An 18803-nucleotide genomic window follows, 5' to 3' on the forward strand; every position below is an offset into this window, starting at 1 on the left:
AATTAAACAAATCACAAGAAGATATGTTAAAAGTCGATATCTATGAAGATGTCTTAGGCTAAAATTAACTATGGGGATCATTTATGTCAAGTTGTAAACATGCTTATTTTTTCCAGTAAAGTTAAAATGAGACTGTTGGAATTGACTATTTTTTGAAACTGCAGTTTCCAACAAAATAGCACCGTCATATCCTGACAATGCTTATGGCTTTAAAAAGAAATACTGTCTTACCAAGTAGTAGTACAGTAGTACAAGTTTAAATAAGAACACTTATTAACTAATACAACATATTACCCTTCCCTCTTGCACTCATACCACTGTTTTCAAAAGGGTAATTTCATTTTGCTCCTTGCCTTGTGCGTGCTGAGCAAGAGTCACTTCATCTTCCTGCAGACACTAAGCGAAGGAGGAGATGTGGCTGATGTGCCCGTTTGTTTCAGTCTTTGAGGCTGGTGCTGTAGTGCGACAGCTAGTCGGTCTTAATAAAGAACATGAAACACAGTTTTCTGTCATTTTCTAGTTGAATTCGGCTATTGTTCAGAGGTGCTCAGCAGAAAGTCATTTGAGCACATATCAAATGTCACTGGTGTGAATTTTAGTCAGTGTCATGTCAGCAGTAAGTAGGAAATTAACCTTTTGGGCTTGAATTATAAAACCGATCTATGTTCATTTAGTAAAAAACGTACTTTCAGTGCTTAGAAAGGAATCCTTTTCTTCTGTAACTACATGGAATAGCCATCAATTACTATCACTTAGCATTAAAGAATGAAGGCTTGCTAAGCGTCGTGTGTAATCCATCTTAATATAGCGTGTGATAATTATAGCAGAGTTTAAGGTGTGATAATGATTCATCCCCACAGATATATAAATCATACTTTGTATACCCTCCTCTCACATCATGTCTGTTCAACTACATTTAATTTGATAAAGCACAATTAGGTCTCTCTGATATATTGTCAGTGTTGAACTTGTTAAGATTAGCATGAAGGGGATTGGGTTTTTAGCTCCTGCTCCTTACAAACAGAGTTATCAGCTCATGTTTGGAGAGCAGCCTGCCTGACAGAGTGATCTCATTGTGAGCCGCTGTGAATGATAAGAGTGTAAGCTCCACTGCTTTAGAGACCTCTGGTTCATTTGTGACATGGATATGCTTTCAGTCAATGTTTGTTTGTTATTGCAGGATCAATATTGACAACGCTTGATTATGGCAGTGCTGAAGCAACTAGATTAGTTGCATTATCTCCTTGTAATTCTATTCTAAATACATTCATAAAATCAGATTTTTTTTCCTTTAGTCTGAGGATGTAATTTAATTGCATTGGTTTGTTCTGCTGAAACTGCAAAAAATGGTTGAAATCACCTTCACTCTGTGTAACGTTTTAAGCTGTTGTTAATGCATCAGAATGCCATATATCACCTTTAAAGCAAATTGTGTAACATCACCACCTGGTGTGAAAATATAACAAGTCACAGTGAATCTGTGAGGATGATAAATAAGTTGTACAGTCCATAAGAACAAAGGAATCTTTTGTTGGCTCAGTTCACACTAGTTTTTAACTGAAAGGCCGGTTAAAATCTCCCAACACTGACATTTTGCATATAGGCATAAATTGTGACCCTTTTTTATGTCATTCTACAGTTTGACAGGATTAGATTTAAGAAATGTTATGCACAGTATGTTTTCATATGTAGACTTTGTCATCAGACTTTGTAAAAAAACATTTTGTAGGCCACAATCCAGCCTGTGTTGCTCTTCCAGATCTGTGCCACTTCTTGCCTGTTTCAGTGGCTTTTCACAGTGAAACACTTACTTAGTTGCATGATTGAAGTCAAAACCTTTGATTGTTTGGCCATAAAAAAAAACTCTGGCCTCTCCTGGTTGCATTTTATTTCTGTTTATTGCAAGCTATACTATTCTTTGGAGAGGATTTTATAAAAGGCATATGATACCTTACTGATTTATTCAATGTGCTTTCCGCAAACACCTTTAAAGCGCTAAGCTGGCACTTAGGGTACTTACCTATTATATACTGTACGTAAGGAAAACTGAAGTGCTATAGCTGCAACGTTGTTCTGAATAAATAAACACACAGGAAATACTCTTGTGTGCAGACCCAGAGCCAGTGACAGGAGACATGGAGTCAGCCATGGCTGTGGAGCTCAACCCCTGGGTGGAATATGAATTTAGAGTGGTGGCCACCAATGCAATTGGGACCGGAGATCCTAGTGCACCTTCGAGAGGAGTTAGAACTAAAGAAGCAGGTAATACAGATTTTGACAGACATCAGCTGTAAGAGCACAATTATATTTATTATAGTCAATTCAAAATCCAGTTGATAACTTATTGCTGTTAGAGAGCTTAGCTGCTGTCCCCATATGCCACTTCAGAACCATGTTGTATTCCCACTGTTTATGTACTCTATTTTAATTGGGGAGGACATTGAAAGTAAGCTGCTTATGTGAATTTCAACAAGTCTAGTGTTTCTGTAAAAGCAGCCAGGCTTTTAAAGCTCCAAGGCAACAACACAGCAAAATATAGCATTTACGGTGAGCAAAAATTCACTGTGCTGCTTCACTAACTGCTCATTTTCCGTCTACAAAATGCAATAATTATAAAGGTCAGTGGTCATTTCAAAGTGGCTTATTTAATCTGTCCCATCTCTTCAGCGTAATTAACAGACTAATAGCTGTATCTACGCACAGTTGTGGTAATCCATCCCAAAGTTACAATACGTGATCTAAATGTCAACAAATAGGTTCCAGTTCAAAACACAGCACTGGAACCCTACAATAGCTCTCACTTTGATTGACAGATGTTTCAGTGAAGGCACAGCCACCAAATAAGGTAGTTTTTTTTAGCTGTTTTCTGATGCTTTGACTATAGTTTTAAAAAAGGAGATTTTGTAGTCAGTGCTAACCTCTGTTTTCCACAGTCCCATCAGTGGCACCATCAAACGTTAGTGGAGGAAATGGGCGCAGACATGAACTGGTCATCTCGTGGGAGGTAGGTTTTCTGTCCAATTCACTCAAGTTTGACAATGTGCAAAATAAACGGTTGAATTAAATGTGTTAAAGGCAAATCCCTTAATTTAAAAATAATACTTCTCACGAGCACAAGATCCAAACATTGGAATTCCTCTGAGACCGTATAATGATAAGCAGAAATGGCATATAAATAACATATAGAAGGATTTTTCTTTGAAATTCAAGATGCTAAATATATAAACATACTCCTGTTTTTACAGAATCTTATAAAAAGCTTGTCAATGTCTTGAGGCCAGATTGAAGATAGAAGAAGAAGGAATAATGACTGCAATAATCAGTGCAAGTCAAAGTTACCCTGATAATAAATGTTACCCCAAAAGGATTTAGAAATATTAATACCATTTTTATTATCTTATCTCCAAGTTTACTTTTATTCTCTGGATTCATAAAATAGTGCCTCTCGTTTTCTCTTGTGACCCTGTAGAACAAAGCAGTGCCTCTGGTAGTGGAAACCCACATGCATAAAGGCACATCATGATGATTATTTTTAGGATCATTTACATGAGTAAACATAAGAAGACATCTATAGCCTGTAAATATTCATCATTTAACTTGAGGAAGTATTACTCACTAGGATTAAAAATGTGATAATGGGACTCTGTGTAAGGAAATTTATCATCGCCTAGACGCGTCTGAAACAGCATGATGAGAATCAGTAATGTAATCCGAGAGTAAAAACGAGCCCACTGCAAGAAGGTTTATTGTAAACATCACTAAGTACATTTCTGACTTTATTCACTGTTTAACAGTGACTACTAAAAAGAAAAAAAAATGCATATCATCTAATAATCATGTAGATGTTGCCATCACATGAGCTGCATGTGCTGCTCATCCTAAAAAACTTCACTTCCTGGGAATACTTGTCAGACATTATTAAGGAGGATAAAGCATGGTTGATGGATGACGGTAGTCCTTGTGGTTCTAAGCTTGAAGGAAATGGTCTGATGGTTTCACGATACACAGATGATTGCATTCGTTTCCAGTCAGTTGCATTCACTTGAGGTGAGATGCGATGACTAGCTGCAGTAACGCTCGGTGTGTTTTTAGGGACTTGTATTTGATTGTCATGCTATTCCCAGAACCATCAGCGTGAGATCTAATTAACACATAGACAAAAGTTTCGGCAGCTCGAAAAAATAAAACGAGATCTTAGAGAAGTTGTGACTCTTGTATAGAACAAATTAATAGTACCTGTGATTACACTATCCTGCTAATACAAGGTTTTACATTTCCTTTTGTAAGAACCAAGTTTGGGATACAGCACTGTGCAAAAGTGGAGAGTCACCTCTCATTTCTTTATATTTTAATTGGAAAAATTGGAAATGTGCTAACGTACATGGATATGTTGTTTTTGCTACGGAATGTCTAGACACAGAACTGGTTCATCTTTCGATTCAGGTGACTTTTCTGTGCTTGAGTATATAAGGTCATATAACACAACATAGGTCAGTGTTAAGTGCTTAACCAAGAAAGGGAAACATTCCTCTTAAAATGTTCAGATACAAGGACTAGGCCAAAAAATGATGGAAAAAGCAGCCAATGTCCAAAGGAAAACTTTGAAAGTAAAAACAACTTAACTTTACAAGAAAGTCTGGCTTCTTGGAAGCAAAATGGTAACAAGATGAGGGGTGACTCAGCTTTATCAAATTATGTAGTGCACAAATATAACTCATTAGACATTTTCTACTCACTTAAAACTTCCAAAATTAAAATGTCTTTAGAAAATGTGCAAAGGCCATAGTTCATAAACAGCAGGGCTCTATTTACATGTAGGCATAAGTTGAAGGATGAACTTGAAAACACTGAGGTTACTTCTTCAGTTCTAGCTGTTTGTGACTTCATGTGCACCAAAGTGAAAGAAGACAACTCAATAATGAATTGGTAGAGTGGCCAACTACCAAGAATGTGTCATGGTGTGCTGTGTGGCAGGCAGGAATTGGACCCAAAATGCAGGACTCACGGAGGCAAAACGTGAGCTTGAAGGCAGCTTTATTGCTGACCAAAACAAAACCAAACAGAAAACCTAAACTGGAAAGCTAGAACCAAAATACACAGGAGAGACAGGAGGCAAAGGAATACACAAGCTAAGAAATATAGAACAGAAACCAAAACACCAGTAGTCATAAGCCAAGAACCAAAAGGAAAACAGCCCAATAAACAATAATATAGAATCAAAACACTGGGCCACAGGCCCAGGTGTTTTACCCACAATCAAGGCTTACCTGCTGAGAGCACAAGTGTTGAGTTCATATAAGTTTTTATCGTTTCCTTTTGTGAAATACAAAGCTCCTGAAACCTGAATTATTTATTCATTGTTCATCTTCAGTTCAGTTCATTTTATTTCAAACATTTCAAACATGTGCCTTCACAATCATTACAAAATATCGTTCCATTGTTTGTTTGAAAAGGAGTAGGCAGAAGTATTTACTTATTTGTCCCTACCCCCTCAAGTTTTACCTCTTATTCATTAAATTTTTTTTTTGTCTTAAATTAAACAAACAACATATGAAACAAAAGTAAAACAAAACAAAACAAAACATACATAAATCAAAAACAAGAAATTAGCAAGCCCCACCACAGTATAGTTTCTTTCATATGAAAAATACAGAATGTGTATATTTGCAGATACACAATTTATGGAAAAACAAACAAACCAAAACAAAAAAACCAAAAAAAGAACCACAACACCATTACCAGCATCATTACCGTCCTGGGTTAACCCCGTTTTCTTCATTCTTATACTTATTTAAAATTAGGTTTTTATATTTTACTTTAAACTGTTTTATGTTTTTACTGTCTTTTATTTCTTCTGTTAGACTGTTCCATAATTTAACTCCTGCAATTGAGATAGACATCGTTTTTAAAGTTGTTCTAGCACTTTGTATTTTTAAATTCCATTTCCCTCTTAACTTATACCCACCTTCTCTTTCTATGAACAATTTACAGATTTCTTTGGGAAGCAATTTTTTTCTTACTTTATACATTATTTGCGCTGTTTTAAGCTTCACCAAGTCTTGGAATTTAATAGCTTGCATTTTGACAAAGAGTGCATTTGTATGGTCCCTGTACCCTACATTATTTATTAATCTAATGGCCCTTTTCTGTATTATAGTTATTGTTTGTGTGTTACTTTTGTATGTGTTTCCCCAGACCTCTACACAGTAGCTCATATATGGCAGTAGTAAAGCACAGTATAAAATGTGCAGTGCTTTCTGATCCAACATATGCTTTGCTTTCCCCAGGACGGCAATGCCCCGTGCCAATTTCCCCCGAACATAAGTAATGTGTGGCTTCCAACAGAGCTTGTGGTCAATGATCACCCCAAGAAATTTTATTTCATTTACTCTTTCTAAATATACATTGTCAACACATATTTCTACTTTGATGTTTTTCTTTTGGTTTCCAAACAACATAAATTTGGTTTTATCTAGATTCAATGATAATTTATTTATATCAAACCACTTCTTTAATATCGTTAATTCCTGTGTGATCATCCCCAAAACCTGTGGCAATTCCACACCTGAACACAGTATATTTGTGTCATCTGCAAATATTACAAACTTTAAAATCTCCGATACTCTGCAGATATCATTTAAGTACATAATAAACATTTTTGGACCCAGTACTGAACCTTGAGGTACTCCACAAGCTATATCCATCAAATTAGATTTATATTCATTTATTTGTACATATTGTTGCCTATTCCCTACATAGCTTTTTAACCATTCCAAAACCACTCCCCTAAACCCGTACTTTTCCAGTTTTTTTTAATAGAATTTCATGATTAACAGTATCAAACGCCTTCTTTAGATCTAAGAAAACGCCAAGCGCATACCTCTTATTATCCATACATTCCGTTATCTTTTCCATTAAATCTATCAGTGCCAAAGCTGTTGATCTGTTGCTTCTGAACCCATACTGACTATCTGTCATTAATTCATATTTTTCCACAAAACTGTCAAATCTTTTTATGAAGAGTTTTTCCAGTATCTTAGAGAACTGGGAGAGTATTGACGCTGGTCTATAGTTTGTAAAATGATGCCTTTCACCAGTTTTGTAAATGGGAATAACTTTAGCAACTTTCATTTTTTGTGGAAAAACTCCTTTTTGAAACGACAAGTTGAATATATATTTTAATGGTTTTACAATACCATCAATAACAGTCTTTACTGTTACCATATCAATATCATTCCAGTCTGTACTGGTTTTGTTCTTAAGTCCTCTAACTATGTCATAAATCTCTTTCTCTTCCACTGCTCTTAAAAACATTGAGCTACTATTCCTTTCAATATTTTCACCAGTGTCCCTTTCTATTCCATCAACCTTTATTTCTTCTGCCAGTTTTGGCCCTATGTTTACGAAGAATTCATTAAAGCCATTTACTATCTCTTCCATGTTATTAATACTTCTTGTCCCTTCTATAAAGTACCCAGGGTAATCATTATTCCTTGATTCATTTTTGATTATACTGTTTAATACATTCCATATATCTCTTGTGTTATCTTTATTGTTTTCTAACCTTTTAATGTAATACTCTCTTTTACAGGATCTCATTATATTAGTTAATTTATTTTTGTAAGTTTTATACTTCATTTCAGTTTCTATTGTTCTCTTTTTTATGAATTCTCGATATAGAGTATTCTTTTTTTTGCTGGCATTTTGTAGTCCTTTTGTCATCCATGGTCTTCCTGCATAGTTGTGTTTCCTATTGATTTCAATTACTGGGCAGTTTTTATCAAGTAATGTGTTAAATGTTCTTAAAAATCCTTCGTAAGCTTTATTAACTTCTGTTTGTTCATATACAATATTCCAATCTTGCTTTAAAAGTTCATTTCTAAGACAATTTAATGTCTTCTCTGTTCTTATTCTTTTGTAAATAATCTTATGTCCATCGTTGTTCACTTTATAATGGCAATTATAAGATGCAAAGACTGGTAAATGGTCACTTATATCATTGATTAACAGCCCACTTTTTATATTTCCTTCTATTATATTTGTAAATATATTATCTAATAGAGTTGCACAATGAGATGTTATTCTGGTCGGTCTTGTTATCAGTGGAAATAAACCAATGCTGTACATGGAATCAATAAATTCTTCTGTACCCTTATTATGATTTGGATTCAATAAGTCAATATTAAAGTCCCCACAAATAAACATTCTTTTCTGATTTATATTTGTAAATAAGTCCTCCATATTATCCTTAAATATCTCAATCTTAGATCCTGGTGTTCTATATATACAACTGACAATTAGGTTTTTCCTTTTTTCCATACTTATTTCCACTGATAAAGGTTCATCTGTCCACTTTCAGCACATCACAAAAATAACACATACAGTTTCTTATCATGGCATTGTTGCTTTTATTGGCCCACTACACCTTCTGTGTGTACACATTATAAAGTTTCTAACAAGCAGTGTTTCCCAGTGTCAAGCCACAAATACAGGCATTCACTCCAAAAGTTATTAATCAAACACCTGACTGTTGCAAAATACCCAAACCTGTTTTTTTTATGTTCACCAACCTTTTCATTTTGATTAATTATTCTACTGTAAGTAATCGGCCGTGTTCTTGACAGATTGTTACGGTTCGCACATTGAAGTCTGTTGAAAAACATGTAGATCCGTTAGAAATGATTTCTCCACTGATAATTTCCTCAAAACAAACCATTCATGTCAGTTTCCCCCTTGTGTTTCCATTCACAACACCGGGCAACCAGGGAAAACAGCTGCACACTCCATCTTCTTCTGAACATGTCTGACCACAGTAACACCTGGAGGTGTGCAGTTCTAATTACAGTCCAGGTGTGCATAGTCTGTATGCTTGATTGCAGCGATGTTTTGGAAAAAATGTTAAAATTTTCCTAAAAACTACAAAATGAATTTTGATAACCGTAAGTTATATATTTTTTATACAAGAATAAACTTTTATTTCTACTTCCATTCTACATGTGGCACAACAGTGGGAATGATTTGCAAAGCAAATAAAATTGTGCACTGTTGCATAGAGAAGACATAACTGTAAGATTATCTAATTTTTTATTGAGCACCAGAAACAAAGAGGTAAACCACATTTAACTATACTACCGTGACATAAGCTGTAGCACTACAGAATTCTTTCTCATCAGCTGTGTCAGGTGTAGGTGGTCAAAAGCAGACCAAAGTGCGCTTTTACACCCTAAACTCAAAAGTTCTTGAAGCTTGGGCCCTCTGTGTGTTGCTGATTGAAAAGAATTTCTCTACTTCTTTGTTACTGTAACTTACTGCAGCTGTCATTTCCAACAAACACAACAGTCTGCACTACATACTGGAAAGCTCCTCAGCTGTAGAAACAAAGATAAAATAACCCAGGTGGTGATGCACTGAACTCCAAGGCAGCATTGACCCTTTTGTTAGGAAAGGCAAGGGAGATGCACATTATCTCCCTTGCCTTTCCTAGGGGGGTATATCACATAGGATGCCATGTGAGCTGTGAGGGGCTCAGGTGAACATTCATCATTAGGGCAAAGTGACCTTTTTCCATTTAGACACAGAGACGTGGGAGACCCATCTGCTGTGATATACTGGATGATTTTCTCTGACTTTCATTGAATTTATACTCAGATATGGAAAGTCATTGGCCCACTGGGACAGAACAGTTTTCCTCAGGACCAACCGTTGAACTGGCTGTTCTACAAAGGCAGAACATACACGAGATAACAGACTAAACATCTGTCTACAGTCATTTCCAGCACATGTGCAGATTGTGGTTATAAATGGCTCTGCATTTCAACATGTATAGATGATGTGTTGGGAGCTGTGGCAATATTACCAGGTTTATTACAAGCTTATTATTAACAATGGCCAAGGAGTGGCTCAAGATCATAGCTCATCGCATTTTAAACAGGGTTCTAATTTAGCCTGTTGAAATTTGCTTAAACATCCCGGATCTTAAAATTAGAGGGCGCAACTTGGTGATAATTGCAAAAATTACTGACACGGTTCAAAGACGGCCAGCTGGGCCGTTTACTACACAGAGCTACATCAGTCTGGCAAGTGATTAAGATGTACTGAATTTAAAATTTGGTCCCACCAGAGAGGCGCAGTAAAGATTAACCTTGACTCTAAGCGTCATTCTCTCTAAATCCAGAGGTGTTTATGAAAATCTGTTTGTAATCTCAAGCTGCAATAGTTGTAGAAAATATAATAAGTTTCACAACAAGTAAGCGGGATATTGGTATGAACCATTTCCAAGTGGACAGCCTGGCTCTCAGCCAGATTCAGGCCAATGCAGCTACTGAATTGCTATGAGCAGAGCTGAGAATTTGCAATTGAGATCAGCTGAAGGATACATTAACAGGGGACCAGTGAACAGATGTAGAGGCAACTGACAGTTATTCTTGTAGTTATTAAGTATGGGAGCCCAACTGCCACTGGGAAGATAACCTTCACATCAGGAGATGTGCACCTCCATGGCACATTATGGGGGATAATGTCCATTCCAGATGGGATGCTGTTTGGTGGTAGACCATTTCCTATTTATAACTCAAGAGTGTCATTAGCTTGGCTAGTATAGCACAATGACATCCATCTTATAAATAACATAGCGCCCCATGTTGAGGGACGCATAAAGCTCATAAAATAACGATTGATGCTTGGTATGACACAAAAGCCTAATAAAGAGCCCTTATGAGTCATGCGTGAATTTAAATAATTACAAACAACAATTTCTTGCTCACGATTCTCCTCATAAGGTTTATAGCTGTGACTTTCGTTCACGCACATCCATGATCTGAAGAATTTGGTTCTTCCACGAGTGGCTCAGCATAAAAGTGAGAGCGAACATTATTCAGTCTCCTCATTTGTTTTCATCCAGACATTTTTTCCAGTCAGATCAAGTCACTTGTGAAGTAGCGAGCCTACAACAGTGAAAAATTTAAGTGCTTCTTCAAGAATTATATTGTCTCTCTGCCAATTTTGAGGTACAAGAATTGGTCACCCATCAGGAAGTGTGTCAGTTTTCGAGAGAATCACAGCACAATGCTGAGACACTTCACTTTGATACAGTAGCCTCCTTCTGGTTCTTGGCATTTTAAGTAGTTTTAGCTCTACCCTATTTGTTCTTGCTTCTGCTAAATGCTTTTGGAAATAAATCAAGACTCTGTCAGTGATCAATGGAGATGGATATTAGAGGAGACGGAGCAGGAATGTTAGCCCTTTTTGGCAGTCAGGGCATGTGAGCGCATGGCAGTTCCGCCTTTCCAATCATCTGTGGAAAGTTGTCAGAGCCTGGACAGCCATGGTGGGCAGGGTTATTAAGCAGGATGAATGACTAAACAGTCTCTGCAGCTTCATTCAGCCATCTCTTTAGAGGCGACTGCAAGAGACTGCTTTTACACTTGTAGCCAAAGGGAGGACCATTAGTGATGCCTCCATAGTCCCCATCACTGAGCCTTAAGACTTACCTCAGTTCAAACTGTGTCCACACTTATCTGTGACTATCTCACATCCCAAAGTCTTTCTGAACTTAACTAGCTAATTTGTTCATGCTGTTTTGTAAAGACCTGTGTTCCTTGGCATCTCTTTCAAATCACTGCCAGCCGTGAGAATAATTTTGATGGAAGCTAATTCATTTCCACTGATCATCCCTGTAATTAGGCAGTCACGGTGATTGGTCATTGTCGAATGAAATGTGAACTACATCTCTATTCCCGCGCAATCCCCCTACAGACTAGATAGCTAATGCGGGTGATGCCTTCAGGGGACTGTATCACTCTGAAGCTTATGCAAATCAACACATTACAGCAAATGCAGCATACTTGCCAAAAACAGGTGTACAGGTGTTTGTCATTTATTAAATTTAGCCAAAGATTTAATCCCTGCAGCTCATATTTTAATTAGATTCTAGCTCACTTAATAAATTGGCACTTGATTTGATTAAGTACAGAGCAGCTGTGGAAGACACTTCCCAGTTTCACCACTACAGGAAAACCACAGATAATCACTGGAAACCCGTGTCCCCAAAATCCTCCTGTCAGACATGGAAAGATAAATAGCTACATAATGGGCACAACTGAGCCAGATATGATTTGTTTCCATTGCTCAAGACTGACTGCACCTTTAGTAATACTGGCAGACAGTCGCAGTAAATGGGAAGGAAATTGAAAGCTGGTTAAACGGGATTACCGCAGAGGAGAAACTTATTTTTTCATTCAATGAGATCCTTGCTTTCACTGATGAAGCTGTCCAGATTGGAAATTGTGCAAATGATGCACTTTCAGTCAAAGAGTTTAAGTGCTGCTGAGCTGCTTTTGTATTCTTACACCAGTGAAATACACTCCATGGTGATTGAGTCTCCTCTTTCTGTGTTTTCAGCCTGTATCTGAGGAGTTCCAAAATGGTGAGGGTTTTGGGTATATTGTTGCATTTCGTGCCAACGGGACACGAGGGTGGAAGGAGAAGATGGTGACTTCCGCAGACTCTACGATGTACAAATACAGGGACGAGACCTTTCCCCCTCTTACCCCCTTTGAAGTGAAGGTTGGTGTCTACAACAATAAGGGAGATGGGCCATTTAGCAAAGTTGTCATCATCCACTCTGCTGAGGGGGGTAAGTTAATATTCATGGTTGTATGAATTTTAAAGACAGAGGAGGAGTTGTTTTCTCCATTAGATCTTCACTGTTGTTTTACAGAGCCAAGGGAAGCGCCGTCTGATGTGAAAGCTTACGGCATTTCTTCCTCAGAAATTAGAGTGACTTGGAAATCGCCCACGCCTGGTCCTGGAAAACCAAGAGGATATGAGGTTTGTATAAATTATGTCTGTGATTGTTTCTTTGCACACTTGTGGTGTGTGACATTTTGTAAAACGTTCTCCTTCTTGTATTTTTCTGTCCTTAATTTCTATTAATAGGTCAGCTACTGGAAGGACATGGAGCTGGAGGAGTCAGGAAAAAAACAACAAACTGTAAAAAATGAGACATCGATGGTCTTGACAGGATTAGAGGGGAACAGTGTGTATGCCATTACAGTAAAAGGCTTCAACAGCATTGGCCAAGGTCCTGGCAGTACTGCTGTCACAGCCAAGACCAGGAAACCCCGTGAGTACAGCACTGACACTAATCTCATAATACTATATATGGAATACAGGCTACTTGTTAAGTTTGCTTCCCTGTAGAAAGTGTAGTAATTGACCTAGTTGGCTGAAGCTCTCTTTTAAAGTCTTTTTAAATTTGGACTTTGGGTGTTGTGTTATATCCATAGCTCCTGCTCAGCCACCAGCCAACCTTCACTGGCTTCAGGAGGGCAACAACGTGTCCTTAAGCTGGGACCCCGTGAAGGCAAAAGACAATGAGTCTGATGTCATCGGGTACATGGTAATGATCCATCCTTATATTGTTCAGTTACATAAAATCTGGTAAATTGTTAATGCAGGGAGGAAAAGTTCCCAAACAAAGTATTCTATCCTCGATTTTGCTAAAGATTGATCTCAAACTCTTCTTGTCTCCACATGAGTAGCCGTGTTTATAGTTTATACACTGTGGCAAATAATTATTTGATCCCCTGCTGAATGCGTATGTTTGCTAACTCACAAAGAAATAAACAGTCTTTAATGTTTATGGTCGTTTCATTTTAATGGAGAGAGACTCGATATCAACAAAAACAAAAACACATTACATAAAAGTTGAATAATTATTAGGATCAAATAATTATTTCCCCGACTGTATCTTAGAGAAATGATACCTTTTGAAAAGATTGAAAAATGACCTATGATACACAACTATATAAATGCATTAGGTATTACCATTACCTTCAGCAGGGTTTTCATTCAAACTACTACTTTCTAATAAAAATTGGCTTGCAGCATTTCTACTGACCTAGTCTTGTAACAAATAAGAATATATCTGCAAATACTCTTAGCTTATTTGACCATTTTTTCTTTCATAGGGGTCTGAATGCACTTTTAGTGTAATATACGAAAAAAAAAAGTGAAGTAAACCTTCAATGTGCATATGTAATGCAGGTGTTACTGAAACAGGAGGGCAGAGGCCACAACCAGGTGACAAGAACCATTAACCCTTCAACCATGCTCTCACTGCCAGAGGGAGGCACTTATGTCATCGAGGTGCGGGTGCTCAGTGAAGGGGGAGAGGGAGCCTTCAGCTCCCAAGTTCGACTTGTCACTTCCTCTGGTAAGCTGGAAGCTGGTTAGTTGCCTCTCTTCTCACTCACATTACATGACCTCTGAAATCCAATTTCTATGCACAAGCTGTTTTCTCTTTGTAGCAATCTTATGTCCTGCCCTTAATTTAGTCACCACAGCTGTTCAGCGGGCCAAGTTTTCTTTGGCTAATACTGTTTTAATTACCTCGCCCACACAAACCTTCCTACTCCTGCACAGCCAATTAACTTCTAAGCAACAGAATGAACCGAAACTTTGCAGTGTTAAGTGTGACCAGCCAGATTTTAAAGGCAGTTGCAGTTTTCCTCTTTGTCTCTATATTCCACCACTCATTTTCCACCCTTCAGGAAAAAGATTATTTCCATGCAGCTACACACTCCCGATATATAGACCACTATATTGAATACATAATTTAGCATTAAAAAAAGAATTCATCTTTGTATTGACTCTCCTCTCATCCACTTGCTTTCCTTAGGTGTCCGAGCAAAAAGCAACCAGTGCTCAGTGCACTGCCTGCCACGGAGCCTAACATGGACTGCAATCCTCCTGGTTCTTCTGGTGCCTTCAGCTTCCTGGTGAGGCCACGGTAGTGTCCTCACTTTCATGAAGGGAGCCACCAGTCTTCTGCTCCCTTTTTCTCTCTGACTGCCTGCTTGCTTTGGCCTTACCCATCTCAAAGGGCCTGAGGTGTGCTGAAGGGGTTTGATTCTGCCAGTTCACATGCAGCTCTTCAGAGTCCCTCCTTTTCAATTCAGTTTTCTTTGAGGCCCCGGACATTTGAGTTGCGCCATTCTTTCCAACATCACAATAGTGTTGTACTGTAGTATACATTATGTGGAAGGATTTGTTTAATCACTTAATTTAACATTATGTGTTCCTCTCAATGACTGGCATCTAACTACTTCCAGACGGCTCCTACAGCTCCGGGGCTCTACAGAGCATGAACAATTCCTTGAAAGCTGCTGTGGTAGTAATACAGGGATCAGCCGACCTGTTTCTTTTCATTACTTATCTGCATCAATTTACCCCTTGGCTGCCTAACAAGCAATGCAGCAGAGGCTCAGTAGAGATAAGTGCATTGTTTTCTTATTCACACATTGAGGAGAAAAAAGTTTTTTTTATGGAACCAAGAATCTTACTATTTCCAGACTTGCTTTTTGTACATTGTGTTACCTTTAGAGAAAAACAGTGGTGTGTGTCAGCTATGTCAAACTCTGTTTTTTGGTAGCAATTAAGCAATGCTTGGTGATACAGTTTGTTAACTGTTGGATGTATGGAAGTAGGAAACAGTGGTTTGGGTACATGCTGTGCCCAAACACATTAATAGACAAAGATAGCTCTGTACGGACTCCTGGTGTCAGTACAAATAAATGTGATGTATATTTTTTAAATGATTGTTTTTGGAATTTCTGACTTTCAGAAAAGAATGTCTGTTCGTATAGGTGTGTGTGCGTGTGTGTCCGTGAAATAACTCAAATATCCAGTAGCTACACCCAAGGTATCCAGAAAACCATCTCTGAACACAAAAATGACACAAAAGGTCAAACATTGAAGCAGACGGACTACAACATCAGGTGCTCATCTTCTGATGACTGCTTCCATCAGGACAACAGGCCATTCATTCACATATTTAAACTAAAACTCAAATCATATAGAATCTTGCTGAGCTATCACACAGGTTTGCATTTTAAGGAGTTTTGGCCATGTGTCATGTACAGTGTTGGGTAAGTTACTTTAAATTAGTAACTTAGTTACATTACTAGTTAGTTCCATCAAAAGTAACTCAGTTACTTCAAGTTACTCGTTACTTTCAAAGTAACTAGTTACTAGGGAAAGTAACTTTGGTTTTACTCAGACTTCTCTTGTTAATGTGTTGCTAACTGGATACCCAGCAAGAGTGCCAGTCTTCTAGCTTGCTTACTTGCCACAAGTGCACTGTGCCACCTACCAAAGGAAAAAATAATGTGCATATTTCCACGAGAGAAATCCCATGCCTGGACCGTCGTTGACCGCTGCCATGATTCTAGCCTACGTCACAGCGTCATGTGCGCTTTTTACATCCAACACAAAAACTGCAGTCGTGGTGCTTTCGATTGTACTCAGAACTCAGAAATTCTGCCTTCCGAATAGGAAGATGTAGGTAACACCAGACTGCAGATGAGCTGCATACAGGGCTGGACTGGGACAAAAAATCAGCCCGGGCATTTTGACTAGAGACCGGCCCGCCATTATAGCAAATATCATAAAGCCTTTGAATGAAAACAAACACTGTTGTGACAGTGATGTACACTGTCTTGATGGTATATATGTATCAATCTATCAATCGTTTGTTGTAAGACTCAGATAATTATTTATTAAAAGCTAGACATTTGAAATGAGAATAAGAAAGTATTTCTTTGTGCCCCCCTTTCCCTGTTAATGCCCTACCTGGCCCCCTGGCAACACTTTGCTAGACCCGCCCCTGCACAGTTACCAGCTGTCAGCTAAGTAAAAAAAGGATCCTGGTGTTATTTGTCTCTCAGAAACAGTTCATAACTTCCCTTCAACTCATTCATGTCACCTAAAAGGTAAACCTGTTTCTCCATCACCTGTTCAGCTCTGATGATTCAGTAAGGACATCTCCTGGTTTCATCTGCATGTTTCCCACTCACCAGATATACAAACCGACATCATGACCAGCAGCTTTACAGCTGTGGCTCCAGCAAACATCAGCTGATACTAGAAATTAATATTAAATAAATTCTAACAACAGCTGATCAAACGTGCTGCTGTTGTTTAACGCGACATCCGGTGGTTTCCTCTTTCTGGCGCAAAGTGGACGATAAACAAACAAGAGGGAAAAGCCGATCAGCTGATCATTGATCAGTTTCATGATTAAAGTAGCAACAGGAGAGGGAGGGGAGAGAATGAGAGAAGAAGAGGCAGCTGTGCAGCAAAGACACAGAATAACTCCAGCTTTGTGTCTTTTTCATTGTAGCTGAAGTACGGGACAAATCGCGTTTATTTTCAGCTCAATACAAAACGCATAATATTAACTCTGAATACGAGACGATTCCGTTTTTTAGGGAACGGTTGGCAACTCTAATAATTAACCGTATGAACAAAATAAAGTTCAACATCATTAACATCATAGCTCCCACCCAGCTGTATAGAAACTCCGTCATGCTAGCTAGCACGCAGTACGAAAATAAACTCCAACTAAACTTGGTTTATATCTGACCCAGATAGACTGCAGGTCATAACGTCTTACCTGAAGTTCAGTTCACCTGACACTCGGACGGGCGGCCGCTTCGGGTCTCTCCTCCTCCTGCATCCCCTTTCTCTCATCCACCTGCTGGCCTCCACCACTTGCTAATGTTACTGAATCTGTGGAAGCTCCGCGATGCCACCACACGAAGTAACGAATAACGAGCCTATCTAAATCCCAGTAACGAGTAACGCGTTCCTGATTTTGGCATAATAACTAGTTACCGTGCTCGTTACCACAATAATAACGTAGTTACTGTAACGCGTTACTTAATAACGCGTTAGTCCCAACACTGGTCATGTAAGATATGGGTAGATTAAATTTCACATACGTGGCATTAGAGGCCGCAAAACTTTGTGTGATAAAAGACACTCTGCAGAGCCAAATAGGACAGCATCAAGAGTATCTCTCCTTCCTCCTGGGCTTCTCTCTTGCCTTGTCTGCAATAAAAGCTTATCTTACAGGGCAGAAATCCAAATGAATTTGCCTCAAGTGTAATTAATGTTAGTATGGAGATCTATAGTCCTAAAGCCTTCTTGCCTGAACCGACCTTTTGCTTCCTCTGCCTCTAGCTCTGTGGACTCTATTACAGAGTCAGAGTAACCTGGCTCACCCGCGCAGGTTCAGACAAGGGTGCTGGCTCAACCACAAGAGATACGACCACACAGCAGAACAGAGGACGAACACTGCTGCGAGCAGTGTCTATCCCATAGATACTCTTCTTTCGGACTTCTCTGTTTTGGTTACGTTCAAAAGGGGAGGATGGTGAGAGTGGTCTCCTCTTTCTAACTTGTACATCATTTCTGTCTGTAGTGCTAAGCATTAAGCTGTTTAATGTCAATGGAGGGGTTTTGTGGTGCTTTTAGCCTGTTCAATGATGTCGGCTCAAACACATGCCTCCACACAAGTGCTAATGTACCAACCTTTAATTATTCATGCAGCACCTGACTGTGTTGGCGCATCTGATTTATGATAATGGATTATGTATCCAGCAAGGGGACCCATTTGGTTCAGAGAGCCAGAAGCTATAGTGTCAGCAATTAAAACATGAACTCCCCCTAGGTTAATGTCAGTGTGTGTGTGTGCATGCATGTGGATGTGTGCAGGATATACTGTGCTTTTTAGTAATCTACAGTATATTCAATGGTATTAGGTCTAATGCATATTGCTTGAGATTAAAAGAGCAATATTTTTGCTGTTTTTGATGACACTACTTGTAGTTACATTTTGTATGTTAAAAATAGGCTGCTATTACTGTAGCGTTTGAATATTTTTAATGACTTGGCCATAGAAATAGACATAAAAATATTACCTTAGGTACATTTTTCTAACCTGTCTGTAACCTGGCCTA

General features: G+C 38.4%; 1 protein-coding gene across 3 annotated transcripts in view; it reads left to right on the forward strand.

The window, feature by feature from the left end:
• cntn5 (contactin 5) overlaps positions 1-15596 on the forward strand; it is a 113741-nt gene extending 98145 nt beyond the window's left edge. For all 3 annotated transcript variants that reach the window (XM_084950056.1, XM_084950057.1, XM_084950054.1), the window contains exons 17-24: positions 2113-2262; positions 2934-3004; positions 12400-12634; positions 12719-12828; positions 12937-13123; positions 13287-13399; positions 14047-14215; positions 14681-15596. In XM_084950056.1, coding sequence (XP_084806182.1) covers positions 2113-2262; positions 2934-3004; positions 12400-12634; positions 12719-12828; positions 12937-13123; positions 13287-13399; positions 14047-14215; positions 14681-14784 — 1139 coding nt within the window. In that variant the 3' untranslated portion in view covers positions 14785-15596. The remainder of the gene's footprint in view (positions 1-2112; positions 2263-2933; positions 3005-12399; positions 12635-12718; positions 12829-12936; positions 13124-13286; positions 13400-14046; positions 14216-14680) is intronic.
• Positions 15597-18803: the final 3207 nt, after the last annotated feature.

Source organism: Perissodus microlepis, chromosome 14, assembly GCF_051167445.1.
Source record: "Perissodus microlepis isolate ML-2025 ecotype Zambia chromosome 14, ASM5116744v1, whole genome shotgun sequence".
Classification (NCBI taxonomy): Eukaryota; Metazoa; Chordata; class Actinopteri; order Cichliformes; family Cichlidae; genus Perissodus; species Perissodus microlepis.